Source organism: Acinonyx jubatus, chromosome A1 (assembly GCF_027475565.1).
Source record: "Acinonyx jubatus isolate Ajub_Pintada_27869175 chromosome A1, VMU_Ajub_asm_v1.0, whole genome shotgun sequence".
NCBI classification, from domain to species: Eukaryota; Metazoa; Chordata; class Mammalia; order Carnivora; family Felidae; genus Acinonyx; species Acinonyx jubatus.
The window spans coordinates 69,041,666-69,066,847 of record NC_069380.1 but is presented as its reverse complement, the minus strand read 5'-3'; the positions used below and the strand labels follow the sequence as shown (position 1 = coordinate 69,066,847).

The following is a 25,182-nucleotide window of genomic DNA, read 5'->3' as shown; positions in this document are numbered from 1 at the left end:
CCTGAGGCTGGAAAATCGTTCAGTGTCACGAGGCAGAGAAAAGTTCCTATTCTGCGTGAGCAAGAAACCCTGGGGATTTGAGAAAGTTTCCATCCTTCTGTGCTGCATCCCAAATTGGAGCTCATCGCACTGCTTTTGGGTGGTTATGTAAAAATATCAAATGCTGTGGGTAAGAAAAAATGACCCATGAATGTTAAGTGAACCACCTCCTCAGAATTTAAACGCACTGAAATTATTAGACGTGATGGACAGTCTTAACTCACCCTTACCTGGGGCGTTGGCCAGGATTAGATTGGTTTTAGAGAGAATAGAAACGGTTTTTACACGTGTGTACTGTGTAAAAACACGTGTGTAGCTGTGAGTGATTGGTAGGGACTGTGACTCTTTTCGTTTTGAAACAAGAGCTGTGTATGTATTTTTCTCCCAGTCATTTAAAAGACGGTTTTTCCACCTGATTCAACTTGGTGACGGATCCTACAATTTGAATTTTTATAAAGATGAAAAGATCTCCAAGGAACCGAAAGGATCGATATTTCTGGATTCCTGTATGGGTGTGGTTCAGGTAAATATGAGTAGAGTTCTATCATCAAGTTTTCTGATCTGTAAAAGTACCATCTGTGAATTTGCAGATTTAAGCAAATACTTCCAAGAATGGCAGTATCGGGGGGAGGAGGTAGAACAGCTGTCAGGTAAGTAAAGGCTCGTTTTTCATCAGATACACGTGAAACAGGCAGACTTCTATTGTAGTCGGCTGAGCACCGTGGGGCTGAGCTCCAGTGTTTAAGGCTCAACCACTTTATAGCTGTGTGACCTTGGCCAGGCTATTACCAAAAGTTTCTTCATGTGCAAAATGTGGGTAATGATTATGTTTCCTTAGTAGAGTAAATTGAGGGGACTGGATGAATTCATTTGGAAATATTCAGAACAGTTCTTAGCATCTCCGTGATGAGTTTTATCATTTCTCTCATAGTACCAATAACAGGATTAGTCAAGAGACTGGGTTTCAGATCCAGACTGAGTTCAAATCCCTGCTCTACCACTACCAGCTGTGTAGCTTTGGAGACACTGATCCTCTCTGTGCCTCAGTTTCCTCATTTGTTAAATTGGAATAATTGTATTGAATATGGTTATTGAGAGGATTAATTAATATATGAAAAAAGAGCTTGGAACAGTGCTGGCACATGGTAAGAATTCAGCCAGTATTGAATATTTTTGTTAGTGCTATTGCAGTTGTAGAGTTATTCTTAAAAATTACTATTATTATTTTTTTTTGAGAGAGAGCAAGAGCGAGCAGGTGAGAGGGGGAGAGAGAGAGAGAGAGAGAGAGGGAGAGGGAGAGAGGGAGAGGGAGAGGGAGAGAGAATCTTAAGCAGGCTCCATGCTCAGCATGGAACCCGACTCAGGGCTCAATCCCATGACTGTGGGATTATGACCTGAGGCAAAATCAAGAGTCAGACTCAACCAACTGAGCCACTCAGGTGCCCCTTATTTTTAGGTCATGACCTAATGGTTCAGTGAGTTCAAGCCCCTCATCGGGCTCACTGCTGTCAGCACAGAGCCTGCTTAGGATCCTCTGTTTCCCTGTCTCTCTGTGCCCCTCTCCTACTGGTTCTCTTTCTCTCTCAAAATAAATAAATACACTTAAAAATTAATTTTAATCATACATAATGCATAACTGTACTCACATTATAAAAAAAAATCAGACCATTACAAACTGGAGGTCCCTGTTGATCCCTATCTCTCCCTTTCCCAGGGAGCTGCTGTTACCAGTTTCGGTGTAGGACCGAAAGCTGCTGTTTTGGTGTAGGACCTTCCAAACCTTAACAGAATTGTCTTTGAAAGCAAGTTGCCAGATTCCCCATCTGTCCGTCCATCTCCCCACCCCCCTGCCACTTTCCAGAAAGGTCTAAGGCAGTAACTTACAAGGAAACATAAGACACAGGATAGCACAGATTTAAAGTGTGTTTGAAGGCAGGAGAGGTGAACAAGGAGTCAAGGTAGGGAGGAGATGAACAGGAATTAAGCTAAGAAAGAAGCATAGGTGTTCAAGAGACCTAAAACCTGCTGTGGGTGGGTGACAAACTGGGCTCTGTGCTTCCTAGCTTGGAGACCCTTTCAATCCAGTTAGCCAGAAGCTGCCCGAGTAATCTCAGAATGAAGATCATTCAGGCATTTCTCATGGGGGCCCTGAGACAGAGGGCACTGTGTGGTTAATGAACAATCTCCCTGACAACTCCTCACAATAGATGCAGTCACCATTATCAGAGAATTCTTCCTAAAATGACTCAGTGTTGGCTGATGACATTGGCCCGAAGCTCAGTTCTAATAAGAAAGGTCGTTTTGTGGGGCCAGTGTGATTGAGGTTAGAGACACAGCTCTCCGGCCTGACCTTCAGGTGTGTACTTGTTTATGTACTCACATGTTGAAAATTACATTGCATTTTCATCCCGAGTAATTCATTCATCTGGTTTAAACCGTCAAGCAGTGCAGAAAGGCAACCCTGCGAGCACTTTGTTGCCCGAGTGTCTTCCGCCTCACCCTCTCCCCACTCCCCTGACGTGATCGTTTTCAGCTGTTTTCACTCTTCTTTCTGGAATGTGCCTCCATAATGCTGGAAAAGGCACGTCCACTGCTTTTTATTCATCACTTCTGGACATTATGGAAGGTAGGATTTTAGTTCCTGCAGCCCTCCTTCCTGCTCTAATCTAGGTGTGAATTGTTGTCTCAGCCTCTGGATAGCCATCATTCTGGAAACTCTTTGCCTTCCTGCCTGCGTCGGATTCCCTGTTTCCGAGATCCCATGTCTTCTTTCTTGTTCCACTTTCTTATTTTGGAGGAGCACTTCCTCCAAGTAGCTTCCTGAGAAAGAATGTCGAAGTTGTTAATTTCTTGCGAGTTAGCTTATCTGCCAATATTTTTGGTTTTGCATTCAAACTTGATGGATAGTTTGGGTGTATGTAGAAATCCAAGGTGAAATTTACCTTCGAATTTGAAGACACCCCATTATGTTGTTGTTTTGGGGGTCTGATGTCCCTGCTCTTCTTAATCTTCTCTTTATCTCTAGTGACTTGCAATTTGGGTTATTTTGTCTTCATTTTGATGTGGGTTTTTTTTTTTGGTAAACTGTTTGTTAAGGCAGAACCTACAAACAGAACATGGACACGTCATGAAAGCATGACTCAGAATTTTTACTACTAGATTTGGATCTGTTTTGTCTTACGTGCTGAGAACTCTGGAAGAGCTCTCATTCTGGAAACTGTGTCCTGTGTAATATAGCCACCTTGGTCTTCTGGAGCTCTGCTCAGTCTGTTTAACTTAGGGGGACTGCAGGGCTCTGTCGGGCTCCCCTTCCCGGGCCACAACCCAGACACCGCCTCCAGCAGAAAGCTTAAGGGCTGCTAGGGTGCAGCTCATCTATGTCCCGTCCAGCAGGGGTCATGGTCCTGCCCTACCTGTGGTCAAATATCCGCAAATACTGTTTCATCTCTTCTGTTCAGTTTTCTAGTGGTTGTGATGGGAGAGCAAGTCCAGACCCTGTTCCTCCATCAAACCAGCAGTGGAAATTAGGGGTCCAAACTCAGACACCTGCAGGAGCTGAGCAGGAAAATTAAGTAAAAGAACAGGCCTGCGTGGAAAGCAAGAGGGAATGCATCACATTCTGTGACAAACTGGAGCACGAATGGTCCCGTCTCGTGGGGCCACCAGCCGCCTCCCCGCTGTGGCTGATGCTGGGCGGAGCTATCAGTTCAAGGGGGCCAGATGATCTGTTTTTGTCTTGTTTTTAGCAAAAAAATCCAGAAATACAAAATTTTACTTAAATCTTGGTATTTTTGATTACCGGAAACCAATTTAAAAACAGCCCCAGGGATGCCTGGGTGGCTCAGTCAGTTAAGTGTCCGACATTGGCTCAGGTCATGATCTTGCAGTTTGTGAGTTCGAGACCCGCGTCGGGCTCTGTGCTGACAGCTTGGAGCCTGGAGCCTGTTTCAGATTCTGTGTCTGTCTCTCTCGGCCCCTCCCCTGCTCATGCTCTGTGTCTCTCTGTCTCTCAATACATCAAAGTACGTTTCTTCACAGTGTAAAGTAGGCAGGACCAGAAACGGTCAATGACAGTGAATTAACTTCTTGTATGGGATTTCCAAGTAGGGGTTTCATTTGTATTCTTGAGCTAAGAGACCTTTCAAGTTACTTTCTAGTTAAATCTTCAGGCATTTCTTTTAAAGAAAAGTTTAAAGCAAAACTATTAAGAGTTTTGTCGCCTGTCTTCGGCACAGCGTGTAGGTGATTTGTGCGTCCGGCATCCCCGGGCTGTCGGTCAGCCTGTGCAGTGTTCTCCGTGACCTTAGGTCCTGACTTTAAGGGACATCTCTTCCTTCATATTCTTCATATTCTCTTCCTTCATACTCTTTCTTCATCAGATGTGGCTGATGGTGTTTAACATTTGATGAATTGTATCTAAGGCTTCAAAAAGTTAAATAATTTGTTTTTATCCACATCTGTTTGGAAGCTAAGCACCAACACTGTGGTTTGTTTGTTTTTGAATTGCTTTTGGACATTGTGGAAAAAAAAGTAGTTGATTAATGCTATGGGTTTAAAGAAATGCATAAACTGAAGATTTTAAATAAACCTGCAAGTAATCCAGTGTAGAATCTTAAGGCCTAAAAGCATTTTAGAACCTTGAAGTTGATTATGTTTGTTTTCAGATTAGGAAGATCAGGCTGAGAAAGAGGAATAACTTAGAACCAAGGCCTGATGTCTCCCCCACTTTTAACTTATTTTCACAGTTGTGACTGGGACAGAAAACATATTTCGTACCTAGCCTTTTGACTCCTGTCTGATTCTGGCCCTGACGTGAAGTGAGGCACCCGCAGCGGGCAGTATGTACTTAGCTTGTGTGGCCTGCGTGTTTCTGAGAAGCACGCTGCCAAGAACACGGCCACCTTGGGGAGTGTCAGGGCGTCCCTGCCACCTACACCGAGGAGCCTCTCAGGGACTGCGGCTAGCCAGCCAGCTGCTAGTGGGTGAGGGCTACTCTGCCCCCTACAGGTTGCCCTCAGCCTGTACATGCAAGGAATCTTGGGCTGTGGTCCTTAGAGCCGAACTTCTTTCTAGTGCTGTTCCCTGGAGACGATTGTGCTCACCAGGGGAGGTTTGGTACTGTCTGGAGATGTGTTTTAATCTTCACAACTGGGGTTATGTTCCCTGCATCTAGTGGGTAAGGCCAGCAATGCTGCTAAACATCTTGCAGTGCACAGGCCAACTCCACAATACTTACCAGCCTTAAGCATCAGCAGTGCCAAGGCTGAGAAACCCTGATCTAGGGCACTTTCATCCTCCATCATTTAATGCATGTGACTACTGTCTTTGTACTTGGAGCTGGACACCCTTTGACAGGTGTAAAAACTAGAGGCATGAGGGAAGGCTGTAGACATGGTGTCCAAATACCTCTGGGGACTCACAAATGATGGGAAAGTTCCAGATGAGGAGGTCAAACACACTGAGAGATAATGTTTGCTTTATAAAATGGGATACCACGCACTACTTCATCAAAGGAAAAAAAGGAGCTGGAGGAGTTGAAAATTTTCAGTGAAATTTCATTCATTCAGTAAATTTTTTTTTCCCAGAGCTTATTGTGTACCAGGCAGTGTTCTAGAAATCTGGATGTTACATTGAACAAAAGTAATCTCTACCCTAAGGAGCTCTCATTCCATTTGAGGAGACAGGCAACAAGTAAAATCCATGATGTGTCAGATGGGAAAATAAAATTATGGAGAAAATAAAGCAGGGAAGGTAGAGAGTGATGAGGGTTTGTGGGGAAGGGACTTGCATTTTTTTTTAAGTTTATTTATTTGTTTTGAGCGGGGAGGGGCGGGGGGGCAGAGAGAGAGAGTATTCTAGGCAGGCTCCGCAGAGCCTGACACGGGGCTCGATTCTGCAGAGCCTGATGGCGGGGCTCGAACTCACGAACCACAAGATCATGACCTGAGTCAAAGTCAGGCGCTCAACCGACTGAGCTACCCAGGTGCCCCAGGGGCGTGCATTTTTAAATAGCTTGGCCCCAAACGCCAATGAGATAGCATCAGTCAGAAAATAATAAAGAGGAAAAATTTTAAGGCCATTCCAGTTCTCTTAAAATGTGTCTCTGTACTCCTTTTCCATTTCAGAACAACAAAGTTAGACGTTTTGCTTTTGAGCTCAAGATGCAGGACAAAAGTAGCTACCTTTTGGCTGCAGACAGCGAAGTCGAAATGGAAGAATGGATCACAACTCTCAACAAGATTCTCCAGCTCAACTTTGAGGCTGCAATGCAAGAAAAGCGAAACGGAGACTCTCATGAGGGTAAGCAGACCTCGATTTCTCCAGGGACATGCATACTTCAGGGCATAGGGAGCCTGTGTATCGCCAGGTACATGAGCAATGGGGCAGATGTGAGCTCTTCACAGAGAGCTTGTGAGCAAAGATATCGTCACATTAGAATTTACTACCCTGACAACATTTTTATCAGGAAACCTTAAATGGGAAGAGCCACAGCTTCGGGGAAGAAAGGAAGACTGAGTTCAAGTCTCCGCAATATCATTTTTCAGCTGTGAGGCCTTGGGCAAGCTACTTACATATTCTGAGCCTCGGTATTCCCATCTGTGAAGTAAGAATAAAACAGAACTTGCTGGTCGATGGGAAGATTAAATAAGATTATGTGTCTCGAATACCTGGCACAAAATCAGCACTTAAAATACTATGGTTATTACTGTCATTAATCCTATCCTTTAGATTTTTTAAGACAAAGTTAAGATGGACAGAAGCCTCATTGGTGGGAAGAATCTGGCTATGTTCTTGACAATTCATGTTTTGTTTCAAGCCCTTAGCCCGGTGAATCTCAACCCTGGCTGTACCTTAGAAATTCTGTGAAACTTTTTAAAAAATTCTCTTCCTTATTTGGTTGGCCTGGGGTGGGACCCAGGCAGGCATTTTAGTGGGTCTGATGGATGTGGCCATGCAGACTGGTATTCATAACTAATATCAGTTCTTTTTAGACAGTGTCAATGCTGTATCAATTATTAAATATTTGGTTCTCAACCCTGGGTATAAGTATTTTTTTTAGAAGCTCTGAGGTGTTTTTAATGGGCATTTAGAGTTGGAAACCACTGCATTCAAGGGTGAATATAAGAGAAATGGCCTTTGACCTCCTGCTTTAAATAAAATACATTCAATTACAAGTAACTCAGGTCATCTGTTTTGCCATTTTAGATGATGAACAAAGCAAATTGGAAGGTTCTGGTTCCGGTTTAGATAGCTACCTGCCTGAACTTGCCAAGGTAATAATCATCTTCAGTCTTCTGCCCTTCATAGAATGATACTGAAATATTTCTCATTTCCTAGCTTGTCCAGGATGGAATCTATTGAAATGATTAACAATTACATTGTAGTAAATCGTTAAAAAAGACATTATGGTTACTGCTCTCTATTTTCTGTCCTAAATGTGAGGGGAGGTAAAATACTCACCTGAGTCAGATTTTAGTCTTGTTTTCTGGAAAGTGCTGTACAGATTATTCTTTTTATTATTCTGTGTCTCTGCCCTTCCATAATGTTTACTACCAGATGACGAGTATTGAAGAAATAACCAAAACGCACAGGTACAGTTTCCCACATTAACATGGTACCTACAATGTTCACACATACGCTCTCCTATTCACGTTAATAGACACACTTCCAAAGAGGGTGGTCTGTGACAGTCCTACTGCTAAACCAAACAGGGGTTGCCTGAGTTTTGTAAATTGCCTCTGGGTCACTCTGAATGAAAAAAAAAAGTTACACTTGTCTTCAATAATTTTGAGAAACCTTAAAGTTACTGAAAATCACAAAGATCAAAACAGCCGAGCTTATTCCCATGACCCAGATTCAACCCTGTTACTCTGTGGTCCTTTTAGCTTCCATATTTTTTAAAGAAATAAAACATCAACTATAGTTAAAGTTCTTTTTAAACACCATCCTTACTCCATTCCCTTCCTCCTCCACAGCCTCAAGCGGTGACAGATACTGTTATGAGTTTCCTGGGATTACTTCCATTTTATCTCTATATCTCTCCCAGTGTATCTATCATAATGATCTACATGGTTGTGTTCCTTTCATATGTTTAAAAATGTGGGGCGCCTGGGTGGCTCAGTCGGCTAAGCACCCGACTTCGGCTCAGGTCACGGTCTCGCGGTCTGTGAGTTCGAGCCCCGCATCAGGCGCTGTGCTCGCAGCTCAGAGCCTGGAGCCTGCTTCAGATTCTGTGTCTCCCTCTCTTTCTGCCCCTCCCCTGCTCGTGCTCTGTCTCTTACTCAAAAATGAAATTAAAAGAAACATTAAAAAAAATTTTTTTAAATGTTATATAAATGCTAACATATTATTCTGTACTTTTCTTTCTTAATTCAACTTTGATTTTGAGCTCTGTCCAAGCTGGTATATAGATCTAGTTCATCCCTTTGATTGCACCGTGTAAGCATTTTATTTTAGCTGTTCTGTTATTTCCAATTTTTTTTTCCATTACAAACAATGCTACAATGAATATCCTTGTACTTGTCTCCTTGTGTGCATCTATGAATGATTCTCTTTTAAATGAGAGAAATATCTTTGTCTTCTCCAGCCATTTCCATTCTTGCTCTTTTACTGCCTTTTTCTTCATCTCTGCGAATACAGTGTAATAGAGACCCTACACACCCACATCTTAAACACTGTAATAGAAAACATGGTTTATCCATATACGATTATAAATAGACTGGCATTCAGCATTGACCTTTACTTTAAGACAACATGGCTGTTCTAAAATATAAAATCTCCCTCCCTGGCTAGGACTTGAGAGTATTGTTTTTCTTCAAGACTTGACTGTTACCACAGTATCTTTTTAGCACCTGCCTATTAAAGCTAATTTTAGTGTCACCATTGTAACCGCCTACTAAGCTGGGACGGCTTTTGGCTTGTGTGTATGTGTTTTTGTGCTGTGAACTTCTATGCATTGTATTTTGCATTGAGATTCACTTTTTTTGTTTCTGGATATTTGGGGGGCTCGTAATTTCTCAAAGCAGAATGTTTAAACCCATTTTATTTATTGAAGCAGATAATATATGCAATGCAATCCAGAACTTGGAAAGTAACTTTCTACACTTACTGGGTGAACACCGTGGACACCTAGGAGAAGACTCATATTGTTTGAGCTTAATGTTGATTAATTAGAAATCTGTATTTTTTTTCTCCCTGTGAAGACATTCAGGAGTTGTGCCCTCCTTTCTTCTCTCACTGACTACCTGTAGTTGGCCAGCATAATAATTCAATATTTCTCAATCCTAAGACCTAGGAAAATTTTTATTTACTTTATTTTTTTAAGTTTATTTATTTTGAGAGAAAGAGCTCACAAGCAGGGGAAGAGCAAAGAGGGAGAGGGAGAGGGAAGGAGAAAGAGAGAGAGAGAGGGAGAGAGAGAATGAATTCCAAGCAGCCTCAGCACTATCAGTGTGGAGCCCAGCGCGGGTCTCGAACTCACGAACCATGAGATCATGACCTGAGCCGAAGTCAGGAGCTGGATTCCCAACTGACTGAGCTACCCAGGCGCTCCCTAGGAAAGTTTTTAAACTTTCCTTAGTTTAGTTACATGAGATAACATATATAAGAGAGTTAACGCACACACACACAAAGATATTTAGAGCTATTTTCAAACTGTGTGTAACAGGTTAGTTGAAGCAGTTTTGGTTGGTTAAATCAGATTAATTAGTTTAAACCCCCCATTTCTTTTTATTTTGCTTTGCTTAATTAATTAATTAAATTGAAGTAGAACTTACATGGAACACTAATTGAATAGCGCAGTGGATTTCACATTTGGGCACCTGTATAACCACCACGCAGATCAATGCATAGAACGCTTCTAGCACTCCAGCAGGCTATCCTGTCCTCCCCTCCCAGCTGATATGCCTGCTGTTTTTATGTCTGTCACTGTAGATTAGTTGTGCTGTTCCAGACCTTCTTATCAGTGGAATCATACAGTATGCACTTTTTACGTGAGGCTTCTTTAACTTAACATTATATGACCCAGACATTTTAAAAATATAAATGGAATAGAACTGGATAGAGAATATTAAATATACTACCCTTAATAATGACAGATATTATTTAAAAACTTTTTTATTAAGTAATCTCTGTGTCCAACATGTGGCTCGAACTCACTACCCTGAGTCTCATGCTCTACCAGTTGAGCCACCCAGGCAGCCCAATGTAGTATGTGTATATGTATTGGGTTGTGATATAAACGTATTTCGTACTGTGGTCATGGTCAAAGCCTGAAAAAGAAAGCATTATAAGGGGCTTCGCTGTTGTTATTTCTGCCCCCGACCCCAGCTCCTAAGTGTTTTAAAAATATTTTTATTTCAGAAGATAGAAAAAGGGCAGCAAGTAATTTTTCAAAGGGAAAAAAAAGAAGAATGAAGATGTATTGCCATGCAGGCAGCGTGCTGCTGGCACACTTGTGATGCTTGTGTGGTGTTGTGGGGTGGGTAAGCCCAGGCCTGACTGTGCGGGACTCTCAGCCCTTCACAGTCCAGGGCTCCAAGCACCAATGTGGTCTTAGCTTAGTTTATAACCTTCTCCACTGTGTCCGGGTGGGGACATTTGTACCTGTTAAGGAAGCAGGTAGTTGACTGACTGCTGGTCCTCTTGATCTTGAGAGGAATGGATTCCATAGTTGTGTAATCTGCAGTTGAAGTAGAGGTGGGGGGGGGGGGGTCGGGGTGAAGGAGAAAGAGACTGTGTGCATAGCCACTTGGGAGAGGGGAGTTTAATCAGGGATGAAGAGGCCAAGAAGTCAATACCAGGGATGGAGGTGTAAGGGAGGGTCCAGCGGGAGGTCAGGCCACAGGTAAATAAGTTGCAGAGAAAAGACGAGCGGTGGAGTCAAGCAGGAGGTACTGACTGTGTGATTTAATGGCAGGCTCCTCTCTGGTCAGCTCCTCTTTCTGCTGCATTCATCCTGTTGCCCCGGCTTTTGTCTTCCACTGTGACTGAGACATAACAAACAGGATATGAGTGACAGGAAGTTGTTTCGGTACAAAAATAACTGATGTCTCATTTTGGAATATAATGGAGGGGGGCCCTTGACATATGACAAGGGTGGTATGGGCCTAGGTTTTCAGAATATGTTGTACATTCTTGGCCCTTAGATTGCTTGTACATTTAGTACTGAACATCTTTGTTGTTTTCTTATTGAAGACACACTGTACCTACCCTAAAATCTCTTCTTTTCCTCCTGTTGTCTAATATGGAACCAAATACATGTTTGTTGTAAATGTAACAGCACGTATAGTATTAGAGCACATGGTCTTATAAACATTTTTATTAACTACACAAACTGTAGTTAAAGTTAGTCAATTGGTTTCTTTTCTACAAAGTCAAGGGGTAAGGCAATCAGGTTGTAAACCCGAGTATGATTCATTTAATAATGTTTTTCACTGGTTATGTTTATCCTAGGTGTCATTGGTACATATATGTCACCTCCTTGCGTAAAGACAGTATGAAGAAAACCCTCATGCTCCCACCCTATATTTTCCTTCACAGCTTTTCTATTTTTGTAGGTTTCTTTGGTACTCAGAGAACAACAACTCACCTTAATTTTGTCTCCCCAAGTGGTTCTGAAAGAAAAGCATTGTTTCATGTTAATCCAAAATTGCTCACATTCAGTTACTTTATAACTTTTTAGCGAGTGAACTTAATCTTTCTAGGTAAACCTTGTGTTGAACACAAGATGAATTACTGTGTCTCAAACTTTATAGTCTCACTGAGGTTGAGTAAGGGTCAGTCGGCCAGGCTTAGCAGTATATGTTGGAACCCAAACAGTTTCACAGATACCTTTTCTGACTTTTTTAAACCAAGTCTGTAATAGATGCTTCCTTCCCTGTATCCTAATCCAGAGAACTATGTCATTGTGTTATGATACAACGGAGGTGGCTGGGGTTTTGTTTATGAGGTCAGCAGGCATTCCAGCATTCCATCTCTTGGGCCTCCTTATTCTCTGTGCTTTATTATTGGTTTGTGACACAGAGGACGAGATAGTGGTCCCGGGGCATTAGATACCTTGCAAGTAGTGGAAACAAATCATGACAGCTCTTTAAATTAAGAAATATACGTTCTGGCCTCAAAGGAATTTGCTAAGTCTTCTTGTTCCAACCTATTCTCTTTAAGCCAACAGCCAGCACAATGTTTTTCTGATAACTCATCCTCAAAATAAGATGCTGTTGGCCACGGTCTCTGACATTTAATTGTTTTGCTTGCTCAGAGATGAACTTAAGACACAGAGTATGCTTGAAGCCTGTGGCAGTCCTTCTGGAAACCCTTTGAATGTTTGGTCCATAATTGCATCTTAGGTGAGGAAGAAAGCATTGTCAGGGTGTGTCTTTAGTGGTTAAAGGTAGGGCTCACAGGAGTGAGGGGAACAGCCTTTGTTTTAGACGAATCATTCTCTTGACTTCTAAGCAAGTACCAGTTTTTACAGATGACGGCTCTGTCATTGTCCTTTTTCTTCATGTTTTCCTTTCTGCTGAACCCAAAGTATTAGACGGGTTGTGAGCAGGACAGCAGCAGCAGGGTCCGGGGAAAAGCCAGTCCAGTTCTTCCTACCTCCACGGTATGGACCAACCACAGGTTATTTTAAGAGGAGGGCTGGTTTCTGTCACTTTGAGAAGTGCTGGGTGGCATAGGCTGTGGGATAATGTTTTTTTTATAGCTATGTTTTGTGGGTCCTTAGACTGTGAAAGTATTCATTACAGGAATTTATTTTATTGTCTTTACTGAAACTTAAGTAAAAATAAGTGTGTTTGCTATAATAAGTGAAAATATCCAAAGTTATATAGAGTTAATCTTTCCCCTTCATCCTCCACCCCAACACCCAGAGAGCACTAGTGTTACTAACCTGTTGTAATTCCCCTGGTGTCAAACCGATTGCTCGTGGAAACATACACACATATATAGCGTTTGTAGTTTTTTAAAAAATATGTTCATGATATATATACATGACTCTGAAACTTGTTCCATCACTTAAAAGTATCTTGTAGGTGTCCCTCTGGGGCTGTAGAGGGTCTAGTTTACTCATTTTTCATAGCTGCGTGGTATTACAGATATGGATATTATGCACTTTATTTAACATCTCCATATTCATGAACATTTTGGGTTATTTTCCTTTTTTTAGTCTCTACAATCTGTGCACAGTAAACAACGTGACCTCTTTACAAAATACTGTGTTCTAGGGATGTTCCCCAAAGTGGGACCTCTGGGTCAGAGGTTATTGTGTTTTTAATGCTTTAAATATTGCCAGGTTGCTCCCCCAAAAAGTTGGAACAACTGACATTTCCATTTCTCTGTGTCTTCACCAGAGGAGTGAAAATGGTATTTCCCTGCTTTAATTTGTGTTTTGCTGCTTAGTGGTGAGATTTTCCTACTATCATATATTTGGGTTTCTTCCTCTCTGACTTGCATGCTCATATTCTTTACCTATTTTCTTTTCTTTTCTTTTCTTTCTTTCTTTTTTTTTTAACTTTTTTTTATGTCTTTATTTTATTTTGAGAGAGAGACAGAGAGTGCGAGTGGGGGGAGGGGCAGAGAGAGGGAGAGACACACAATCCGAAGCAGGCTCCAGGCTCTGAGCTATCAGCACAGAGCCCTACGTGGGAGCTCGAACTCACAGACTGTGAGATGGTGACCTGAGCTGAAGGCCGATGCTTTTAACCAACTAAGCCATGCAGGTGCCCCCTTTTTTTCTTTTCTAATAGTCAAGGCCAGACAGCCTCAGTTAGAAGTCAGGCTTCTATTGAATGTGTTGAGGTCTTAGGCAAAGTATTAATTCCTTGTGCCTTAGTGTCTCCTCTTTTAAACAAGGAAAATACTAGGACCCACCTTCTATCGTTGTATAAGATTTAAATGTGCACTTAGGATAATAGCATAGAAATGTTGGCTGTTATCCATAAAAATTTCCTTTTATCATTATGATACTTCCAGATATTTGTTATTCCCTGACTCTAGGGCAAAGCCCTGCCCCTCCCAAGCCACATTTTCTTTCTGCCTAGGTTTTACTTGGTAATTCCTTCAAATACCATTTGTTAGGCATCCCCTCTGTTTAATGCATCGTAGGCCACGGAAGGAATGGGGGAAGGAGCTGAGTTTGCTTTTAATCAGCATCATCACAGCTGTCAATGTATGTAAGGTAGACTGTAAGCTTTTAGGTTATTTTTACATCTAAAGGTGTCGCTTCTTTCCCATTAAATGGTTTCTCTAGTGAAGAATATATCCCCTGGATATTAGTGGCAACATCAGGATGCTTTGAGTCTCTTTTGGCTCGTTGTTGATTTTTTTTTTCTTTTAATGTGTCTGCATCCCTGGTTGTCCTCTGATTATACAGACCTCCTAGCAGTCGTCTGTGCCGTGTTCATTTCTCATCTTGTCTCGTAGTCAGTGTGAGACAACAAGCGTCTTTCAAAAAGGCACCAGGGATTGTATCTACATTAAGAATCCGTTGCTCTGCGGTGGTGTCTGAGATCACAGGACTTGCCTTTGTTGAAGGACTCCAGCGGAAATTCAGAAGTAGAATGCATTACTGTTGGTGGTGGCTTACAGCACCTGGTACTGATGTTTTTGTTGGGAAACATCATGGATTGGGCACAAAGTAAAGCAAATTCTCTTGGGTGCAGTTAAGTAAACTCCACACGCCACATGTTCTGGCTCTTGTGATGTGAAAAAATAGGAACGGTGACAGGTAAGATGGAGTTAAAAAGTTGTCCCATCCCCCATAGGGCATCGGCTCAAATCACACGATTTGTAGGAGTGTTCCTTACCCCCAGAAGCCTTAAAGCTCCCATAGAGAATGGCCAGATAAACCGTGTTGTGCAGAGAGACTTTAGCCATCATCTTATTCAACATTTTTACTCAGAAATGAAAGTGGAGTCCAGAGAGGCTACGCGGCTTGCTCACATTTACATAACTAGTGAACGAGTAGACTAGAACTAGAACACAGTTTCTTAGTGTTCTGGTGGTCATTTCATTTTGTCAGAGAAAGATGGTTTTTAAGTAGAGTTATGATAGAGTTTGGGTCATTGCTAAGAATGGCTTAGCATTCTGAACTCAACCGCATGGCTGAGAATATTAGGAAGATGTTCAGTCTTATTAGTGGTGATCTAGAAATGTAATAGACCATGTTTAGCCACCAGCAGAGATGGTAAGTCACCCCCTCCACTGTGTCTGTCACTGCCCTCATCACATGCTGAGATGTGAGTCGGTCTGTGGGGAAAGAACAGATGAGAGAAGACCCTCCATTCTGACTCTATAGACTTAACCATGGAGATTGAGAGTCATAAGAATGGATACAGATTTAGAGGCACCAAGCACGAAAAATAATGTGGTTGGCAATGACTTCCACCTTGTGAATGTCTTAGAAGCTTCTTTCTGTTCCCAAATTCCTCTTCTCCAGCCCCTTTGTCTGTCTCCCTCCATGGCTTCTCTTCTTGCCATCCCTTCAGTGTTGGGGCCCCAGGGTTTCTTTTTACAGACTCCTTCACATTTTCCCCCAGGGAATTTCAACTACTCTCAAGGCTCCTCTGTTGCCACCTCTAGACTGATGTTCTCCAAGTCTGTAATTTCAGCCTTCCTCCCTACCTCGTGCTCAAGTTCCATCTCTCTGTCTACAGGCATCTCCACACTCCACTTTATCACCCTCTCCACAAACCTATCTCAATTAATGGGTTCACTGGACAGCAGGCCACCCACATGGGGACTGTGGGCTCTGTGATGGACTCTGCTGTGGGATGGGAGGCAGGTGTGATAAAGAGCCCATGTGGGTCTTCCCCTTAACCCACCTCCTCAGCCCTACCCAAGGGGTTCTTCTAAAATGCAGAACTGGTTATTTTGTTCCCTTGCTTAAAATAGTGCCGGGTGTTTTTGGCTTCTGGAGGAAATCCACAGTCCCTAACACACAAATCCCAGCTTCATTTCTCTCTACTTTTCCCATCATGCCCAATGAATGACTTGATCATTGCTCAAGTGTGACTATACCTTTGTACCTGCAGTACCTCCTCCCAGAACTCCCTTCTCCCCTTTTCTGCCAAATGTTTTTGTAATGCAAGGTGGGTCTTCTTCTGGGAACTCTTTTCCGACTGCCACCTCCTGGTCCAGGTTAGTGATCACTGTGCCTTACACTTTCTTTGCCATTCTTACCACCTGTTTATATTGTCTTCGCTAGTATTCCTTGGGTGTAGAGGCTTTGTTTCATTCACGTGTGTGTCCCTGGTGCCTGACACATACTGGGTGCTCAGTAAATATCTATTGACTAGACCAGCAATGCTGCCTCCTGCCTGCCACAAACACCAATGGCAATCCTTCAAGATCTGCCATAGTTTCTCTGGCCCACCATTGCAGATCTATTCCTTTCTCTTCCTGGGCTTCTACCTCAATCTTAGATGGACTCAAAATTCTCTTTACCATCTGGGCTCATTTCCCACTCAGCGTCTGTCTGTGCTGTGTGTCCTTTTCATTCAGCCCCAGATATTCATGTTTTCTTACTTTTTGCTGTTCTACTCCTGCATTCATAGCCTGTCCCCTCTTCCATCACTTTATGAAACCTTTCTTGAAAGTAATGTTTAATTATTTCCTTTTGCTTTCTTTGACTGCTTTTGACCCTGAAGTTGACTGTAGTTTCATAAGGGCAGGATTAGGTCTTCTCTTCCCCTGTGGCACTCTGGTGTGCTACCTCCTTTGATGGTGTCACCTTGTTCAACATGCAGTTGACTCTCCAGGATGACAGGAGAGTTGTCTGGCAGCCTGATCTTCAGGACGGGACAAACATGTTTGGACACGTCTGTGAGAAGAGGGTGTTTTTTTTTTTTTTAACCGTAATTTTTATTTTTTGTTTATCTTGTTATCAGAGTACCAGAGAAGCAGAAATCAAACTGAAAAGTGAAAGCAGAGTTAAGCTTTTTTACTTGGACCCAGATGCCCAGGTATGAACTATTTTAATGTTTACGTTTTTAAACGAAGTCGGGGAAAGAAAACAGACAGATGATACGTTTGTTTTATTTCTGTATTTGCTTGTTTGTTTACTTTGGACTGGTAAGCAACATAACAACAATACAGAAAATTCAGGGGAAAAGGAAAAATAAAAAATAACCATAATCTCATCCCCATTACCACTTCCATTGTGAGTGTTCCATATTCAGTAGACTGTGGAAAACTGAGGGATTTACCCAAAGACACTCTCAATCCATAGAGAGCATATAATTTACCCCATAGAAAGACCATCAGACAATAATAAGCATCACTGAAGATGCCCAGTTGGCAGTGGTATTTCCTGACTCACCCAAGGTGCATGTGATCCACATCTGTGCCCTCAAAATCCACACTTGGTGTGGTGGGGCGGGGGTCGGGGGGGGGGTCCAGGGCAGCTGGGAGGGGATGAAGGTTCTGCTGTATTTTCTCCCATATTTTTCCCCTTTTCATTTGTGATTTTTTTAATAGAACTTCTTTACCCCATTTACTTTAATAATAAATGTCTTTTTTGCTTCACAGATTTCATAACCATGTATATGTTTTTGCTTTTTTGACAATTTTTTGTTGTGATAAAATATACATAACATAAATTTACCATTTTAACCATTTTTAAGTGTGCAGTTCAGTGGCATTAAGTACGTTCATGATGTTGTGCAACCATCACCACCACCCATTCCAGAACTTTTTCATCATCCCAAGCAGAAACTCTATCCAGTAAACACTTACTTCCCATTCCTCCCTCCCCTCATTCCCTGGTGACCTCCATTGTCCCTGTCTTTATCAATTTGCCTGCTCTAGGAACCACATTTATGTGAAACAATATATATCCTTTTGTGTCTGGCTTACTGCACTCAGCATAACGTTTTCAAGGTCCATCCATGTTGTAGCATGTGTCAAAATTTCCTTCCTTTTTATGGCTGAATAATATTCCATTGTATGTATATACCAGATTTTGTTTGTTTATTTAGTTGTTGATGGACACTTGAGGTATTCCTAACCATAATTTTTAAGCTTGGCATAATAATCCATGGAGTAGATATACCATCATTTATTTGACCACTGTTATAAACTATATAAACTTATAAAATAGCAGCACTATTGTGAGTTAAGTGAGTTTAGCCTTTTTGTATTTTATGGAGTTTCCTCAGGATACATTTATTATGAGTTTGTTTTAATGTGAACATAATATATTTATGTATTTACATTTTCTTTTAAAGAAGCTTGACTTCACATCAGCTGAACCAGAAGTGAAGCCATTTGAAGAGAAATTTGGAAAAAGAATTCTCGTCAAGTGCAATGATTTATCTTTCAATTTGCAATGCTGTGTTGCAGAAAATGAAGAAGGACCCACTACAAATGTAATTTTCCTCTTAAAAAAGTATTTTAAGAAATAGAGATTGCAGATGTACCAGTTGCAGTGCAGTCTGGACAGAAAATCCTAGTCTCTGATCAGAGAAGTGCAGTGTTTAGATCAGGATGCGGAGGGTTGTTTAGCCTCAGGGACAGGATATTTGTGACAAATGAAAGGGTGGAGACTTCTTTCTCTTGAGCTATCATAAATAGGTTTTGTAATTTCTTCTTCGATAGCAGCATTCTCTTTTCCAGACAGTTTGAGCTGTAGTGACGGTCTGGATTGTTTTTTTGTTTTTTGTTCAGGTCGAGCCTTTCTTTGTCACTCTATCCCTGTTTGACATAAAATACAACCGAAAGATTTCTGCCGATTTCCACGTGGACCTGAACCATTTCTCCGTGAGGCAGATGCTGGCCACCACGTCCCCAGCTCTGGTGAACGGTGGCAGGAAGAGCTCACCTGCCCTTCAGGACATCCTTCACGAAGCTGCCATGCAGTATCCGAAGCAGGTGGGAGACAGAGCCCAGCAGTCGTCCCTACTGAGACTTATCTTGCACCTGCTGTGTGAATGCATAATGAGACTCCGTAGCACGCAGCTAGGGGAAATGAGACTGTTGGTTATATCGACAGCATATATAAGCAGGCAGGAAAGGCAAGCTGAGAGAAGAAGAAGCAGTATTTGATTTCTCATTTTTTTTTCTAAACTTTCTGCTAGTTGCCCACCCCCCTGACCAAATTGCCTTTTTGATCAGATGATAAACTAGCGATAAAGCACTGAGTGCCTCTGAATAGCGTGTTTTAGCACTCTTTGTTGCTTCAGAACGTTTCATGTTCAGGGGATTTGTTTAACGTGGGTGTGAATTTTACTCACTACAGAAAATCGTTTGTTCCCTAGGGAATATTTTCAGTCACGTGTCCTCATCCTGATATATTTCTGGTGGCTAGAATTGAAAAAGTGCTTCAGGGGAGCATCACACACGGTGCCGAGCCATACATGAAAAGTTCAGACTCTTCTAAGGTATGAGTGACTTTTATGCTTTATGATGATAAACATCAATTCAATAAAAGGGCCCTCTGAAAATAGAAACGCTTAAAGAAATCAGAGTTAAGCCTTATGTATTCAGCGAGATGTATTTATACTTTTTATATTTTAAAATATGTGCACTCTTCACATAGATTTACTCTTAACCTCATGTGTCCAATTTTCATTGAAAAGTAGTCCTGTATGTAAATAAAATCCTTCATTTGTCTAGACAATCCTAACATCCTAAAATAATTGGCAAAACTGGAATTATGAGCTTAACAGTAAACTTTCTGTCATTAAAAAGGACATATATTCTATTCAAATAGAGTGCATTCCACTTGTTGACGTGTCTCTCAGGTTCTGGAATTATCTTTGGGTCCATTTACACTTAAACTTGAGGCTGGAGACTAGGGGATGGCCTGACCAGTGAGGTCAGTGCTTCAGGTGCCCTGTTTGGTCACACGGGGCAGGTCATGGTGGCAGAGGTGACCTTGGGTAGAAGAGGGAAGGGAAACATACAAGCTGTCTGGTGTGTTTCCCTTACTTTGGCATAGTGCTCACTACTTGCGGAGTGCCTTGGTGGACACACACAGATGTGAATGTTAGAGGTTATCTAGTCAAGAACTCTTCTCAGGCATCAGAAAACTGAGGTTTACTAAGGTTTAGTTACCTGCTCAGTGCCCTACAGCTAGAGTGACCAGAGGCACCTGACTGTCACTTTCCAGCACGCTGAGCTACCTGGTAGAGTGAGCTAATAGAGTTCTGTCTCTGCTGGCTTTACAGTATTTGTAAGTGCTCGTCTGGGAGATGGCCCTGATACACTGACGAGGACTGGTCAGCAGCAGGAGGGGACACCTCCAAAGGCTCTAAGGGACATTTCCTGAGCTGAATCAGAGCTTCCCCTCATGCTGTCTGTGGCCGGCCAGACACCACAGGTGTGTCCACGAGCTGCAGGGTGGTTGTTAAAGAATAGGTTGTAGGAGTCAGAGACCTGGGTGCTGAGTGCCTAGGTACTTTGGAGAAGTCATGTCACCTCTCTGGGCTCTGGTGTCCCATCTGTTGTTGAAGGATGATATTGCTACCTGCCCCACCTCCTCTCAGGAACAGCGCTGAGATCAGATAATATACAAAACATTGCTGGGTGCCTGCGTGGCTCAGTTGGTTGAGCATCTGACTTGAGCTCAGGTGATGATCTCATGGTTCACAGGTTTGAGCCCCATGTCAGGCTCTATATTAACAGCCCAGAGACTGGAGCCTGCTTTGGATTTTGGGTCTCCCTCTCTCTCTGCCCCTCCCCCATTCATGTTCTGTCTCTCTGTCTCAAAAATAAAAATAAAACATAAAAAAATTTTTTAAATATACAAGACATTGCTGGGGATGCTGCAAATCACTGACACATGTAGGACAACGTTATCATCTATCCCAGCCCCAGCCAGGGGAGAACCCATAGCCCCAGGCACACTGCCTCCAACAGTATGCCTTTCTGGCTGATAACAGCTGGGTCAAGTTTGGTCTCTGGAGAAGAAGCGATTTTATTTTTTAAATCAAGTTTGTAAAACCTTGGATAAGAAGCTCTTTCAGCTCTTCAGTGTTTTGATTAATAATCAATGAAGGCCCAGGATGAGATCGGCTCCCCTGACTGTATGTGATACGTTTTCAGGGCCTAAATGCACCGTCTTTGCTCTTCTGCCTGCCACATGCATGGTTTAAAATTTGGCAGCTCATGATGGTGCAAAATCACATTTCACTTTGGGCTAGACTTGATGCTCTCCTCCACGCTTCCCAGTGGCCGCCGAGCATCTGTGGAAGTCGGCTCTTCCCTCCTTACGTGTGGGATGCACAGCTCAGCCATGTGTACGTTACTCCATACGTTCACACTTCCAAAGTAATAAATTAAGGCAGAGATTAACCTTTTTATATCAGAATAGGTTTTATATCTCTCTGCTCTCAAGCATGTTGTATCAGAATAGAAATTTTGGCAGAGATATTACCGAAGGATGATTTTCTCATGCATGTCAGAATTGTTTCTTTCCTGTTTTCCAAGATGGTCTAGAACATCATTTAGAGTAAATTTTGTCTTGGAGGAAGAAACTCTTATAGGAAGTCTCTGTAGGTGTAGATCATGAATAGATTAAAAAAGAGGAAGAAAGAAAGAAAAGGGGCGGGGGAGACCAAAGACAAAATTGAGTTTTTCAGTCTTACATACCTTATGTTCCCTGTGCACCCTCAGTAAGTCTGTGGGCTTGGACCCTGTTTGCCGCAGGAAACCGTGAAACTTATTTGAAATCTGGGTTTTAGTTTTAAGTTTTATGCAAATATTGTGTTTTACTCCACAGTATAGTCATTATTGTTAGAAATCTAAAAATGATAGTTTCTATCTGAAAATAGAAGGTAGGCCATTTTACCCTGTGACTGTGTGCCCCCAGTGCCCACAGGATCATGCCCTTCCAGAAGAAGAAATGAAGGAACTGGAGGAGCTCCTGACACATTTCGGTCAAGACATGTTTCTAATTCATTCGTGAGGGTAGCAATTCTCACAGCATGACTGTGGTAGAATCATAATGTCTGGTAACTGGAAGGGATAGTGAAAAGTACTGTGCCTCACGCCCTTCATTTCTCAGGTGGGGAAAATGGAGCCCAGAGAGGGTTAATGGCCTAGACTCACACTGCTGGTTTCAGTTTGACCTAGAGACAAACAGCTCTATCATCTGAGTTTTCGCAAACCTGATGCGCACAGGTCACCGAAGGTCTGGTCAGAAGGCAGGTTCTGACCCAGGGGGTCTGGGGTGGGGCCCGAGACTCTGCATTCCTGATAAGCTCCCAGGTGCTGCTGATGCTGCCGCTCTGACACACATTGGTTCACAGGCGCTGGATCACAGTTCCCAAAACTGGTTGACTTTGATGTGCTTCAGTAATGTAAAAGGCCCTCGAACATACCACTCTAACTGAATCAAACTTCTTATTGGGAGCTGTGCAGGATCCCGGTACAAGCACATTCAGGGTACTTGTCCTCCGCTGTAGCGGTAGGGGTACAGTTGACTGTTAGACATGTCATGCACACATCTTAGTCCAAAGCAGATCTGCTTCACTGTGCACTATGGGCTTCATAAGTCAAGCCACAACAAATGAAAATTCATCATCAAGAAGTGAAAATAGCAGTAATTTATACCTAGAAAGTAAGAATGTAACTAACAGTTGAAAACCCTGGCCTAACTTAAGTCAGCACCTATATAATGTCTTACAGAACAAATATCTATCCCCCAAATTGTGGGAATCTGCATGAGCTGGAACACATTAGGAGCTATGCTGGCTTAGCATTTTTGTTAGTATTCTCTTTTAAACTTTAAGTATTGCCATATATTTTGGCACGAATACCAAGAATTAACAATTGTTAATAACCCAGTGGACTTATAAGTAGCCCTTAGTCATAAAGAACTATGAAATCCTATGAAATGTCATGCTTGCGGCCTATGAAAGCAACGTTTCAGAAAAGAAAAGACTTAACATTTTGGAAACGGTCCTCATTCTATATTCTTTGAAAGTCACTGCCATAAAGATTGCATTAAACAGAATACTCTGCACCTAGTGTAAGTCCGGCCAGATTTCCTTACAGTGACCTGTGCTTTTCCATGCATCTGATACTAGGGTAGGAGCTTGTTTAACGAACGTGTGATGACGGCTCTTTAGATCATAATTCTGTCAATGGGGTACAGCACCTCATATCTTGATTCTCGTGTCTTCAAGGTTGCTCAGAAGGTGCTGAAGAATGCCAAGCAGGCTTGCCAAAGACTAGGACAGTACAGAATGCCATTTGCATGGGCAGCAAGGTAACGACAATATCTTTTATGCCTTTGATGTAGCTAGAGATACACGGATATAGATAGATAGATACATACATACATATAGATAGACAGACTGACTCATCTCTTTTGTCTTTATTGCCCAGAGGCAAAGAGGATTTAAATGTGTAAAGTTAAAACATAAGTAAGCCCCCTATGTGAATAATCTTTCGTTAGAATCACAGACGGGGAAGATGCTGGCTGGGAGAGCCGTGCGGGGGCCGGTAAGACGGACGGGAGCTCTTGTTGCAGAGCTGCTGTTCTGGCCACGTGTCCCAAGCCCAGCCTGGACAGCAGCCCAGGGTGGGGGCCTGCACATCACCCTTGTTTGTGAGCTCTGCTTCCTAAGCATCTGACTGTGGATGTTGTTGCCTAAGCACGAGCCATTTGCTGGAAATGTTCTCTGTGTAAATTGAGTTAGTTGTGTTCATCGGCGTAAATGTCTTCCATGTTTTTAGATAATGAAATTTCTGTTAGTACAGCCAATGGAATAATAATTAGGCTTCACATAGAAACCAAAGTTAAGCCGTGGATTTATTTTCATCTTTTGGAAGCTCAGTTTAGAACTGTTGTTTGGCTATTTCAGGACGTTGTTTAAGGATGCATCTGGAAACCTTGACAAAAATGCCAGATTCTCTGCTCTGTACAGGCAAGACAGCAATAAGCTCTCCAATGACGACATGCTCAAGTTACTTGCGGACTTTCGGAAGTGAGTCTTAAAGTGTTACTTATTTGCACACCTGAAAAACAGAAGGTGTTTTCTGTGGGGGGGGGGGGTGGGAGGGCAGCAGGTTCCACTCAAACATCATAGGGGTTGTTGGGTGAGCGTGGAACTTTACCTTGAGTCCTTGGGAGGGAAGAGAAGGTCTAACATTGAAGAGTGTCCTGGTTAATTTGAATGATGTTTTCAGTGGTGCTGTGAGGGCAGGGTGAGGGTAGAGATGGGCCTAGGGAGGAAGGAGACAGCTGAGGAACCTTTGGCAAGAGATGGGAAAGGACACAGCAAAGGCAGTGCAAGTGGAAATGGGAGGAAGGGACTAATTCAGATCACATCGAGGAAGCACCTGTACTCTGCCTGGGGTTCCTGATTGGGAGAAGGATGGGAGGAGAGAGAAGTGGGTGGTAGTCTCGGATAAGCAACCCCCCAGTTTCTGACCTACACAGTGGAGTGACTCATGTACCGTTAACTGGATGATGGAAGGGAAGAACAATAACTTACATCGTACTTACTGTTTACCACCATTGTTCCAAATGCTTTACCTGTATTAACAATTATATTTGTTTCCTAGGGCTGCCATAACAACGTACCACAAACTAGGGGGCTTAAAACAATGGAAATTTATTCTCTCACAATTTTGGAGGCTAGATGTCCAAAACCAAGATATTGGTGTGGTCATCCTTGCTCCAGAATCTCAAGGGGAGGGTCCTTCCTTATTTCCTCCAGCTTCCCGTGGCTCTAAGCATTCCTTGGGCTTATGGCGGCATCGCTCTAGTCTCTGTTTCTGGCTTCACATGGCCACCTTCCTGTGTGTTTCTGTTGAAATATCCTTCTTATAAAAGAACTTGTCATGTTGGATTAGGGCCAACCCCAGTGACCTCGTCTTCCCTTGATTGCATCTGCAAAGACCCTATTTCCAAATAAAGACACATCCATAGGTACCAGGGATTAGGACTTTAACATATGTGTTTGGGAACACCATCCAGCCCACAGCAACGTGGTAAAGAGAGGGAACGCACTGGCGGGGTCGTTCTGACTGAGAACCTGCTCCTATCACCGTGCTGTTGCACGGACCATCATGATGGTCCACTTCCAAACTCACACAACTGATTTCCTTTGCTAGGGACATGGGTTTTAGAGCTTTTCTGGGAAAATTCTGGGAATGAGAAAGAACTGAGGCTATTAGAAGGTAATGAAATGA

The 25,182-nt window shown here is 42.6% G+C and overlaps 1 protein-coding gene and 1 long non-coding RNA gene across 23 annotated transcripts in view; one reads left to right on the top strand and one right to left on the bottom strand.

The window, feature by feature from the left end:
• The window catches only part of DOCK9 (dedicator of cytokinesis 9), a 289,683-nt gene that overhangs the window by 163,568 nt on the left and 100,933 nt on the right, over positions 1-25,182 (top strand). For 21 of the 22 annotated variants that reach the window (XM_053217409.1, XM_027065148.2, XM_053217390.1 and 18 more), the window contains exons 7-15: positions 428-562; positions 6,165-6,339; positions 7,246-7,313; positions 16,929-17,003; positions 18,267-18,407; positions 18,706-18,909; positions 19,296-19,418; positions 23,169-23,251; positions 23,850-23,972. In XM_053217409.1, the coding sequence (XP_053073384.1) occupies positions 428-562; positions 6,165-6,339; positions 7,246-7,313; positions 16,929-17,003; positions 18,267-18,407; positions 18,706-18,909; positions 19,296-19,418; positions 23,169-23,251; positions 23,850-23,972 (1,127 nt within the window). The remainder of the gene's footprint in view (positions 1-427; positions 563-6,164; positions 6,340-7,245; positions 7,314-16,928; positions 17,004-18,266; positions 18,408-18,705; positions 18,910-19,295; positions 19,419-23,168; positions 23,252-23,849; positions 23,973-25,182) is intronic. The other variant, XM_053217345.1, reaches the window with a different exon arrangement.
• LOC113601095 (uncharacterized) lies at positions 9,797-11,960 on the bottom strand. Its single transcript, XR_003422244.2, has 4 exons — positions 11,630-11,960; positions 10,839-11,027; positions 10,645-10,720; positions 9,797-10,310 (listed from the first exon to the last, which is right to left on the bottom strand). It is a non-coding gene; the product is annotated as an uncharacterized LOC113601095 (long non-coding RNA).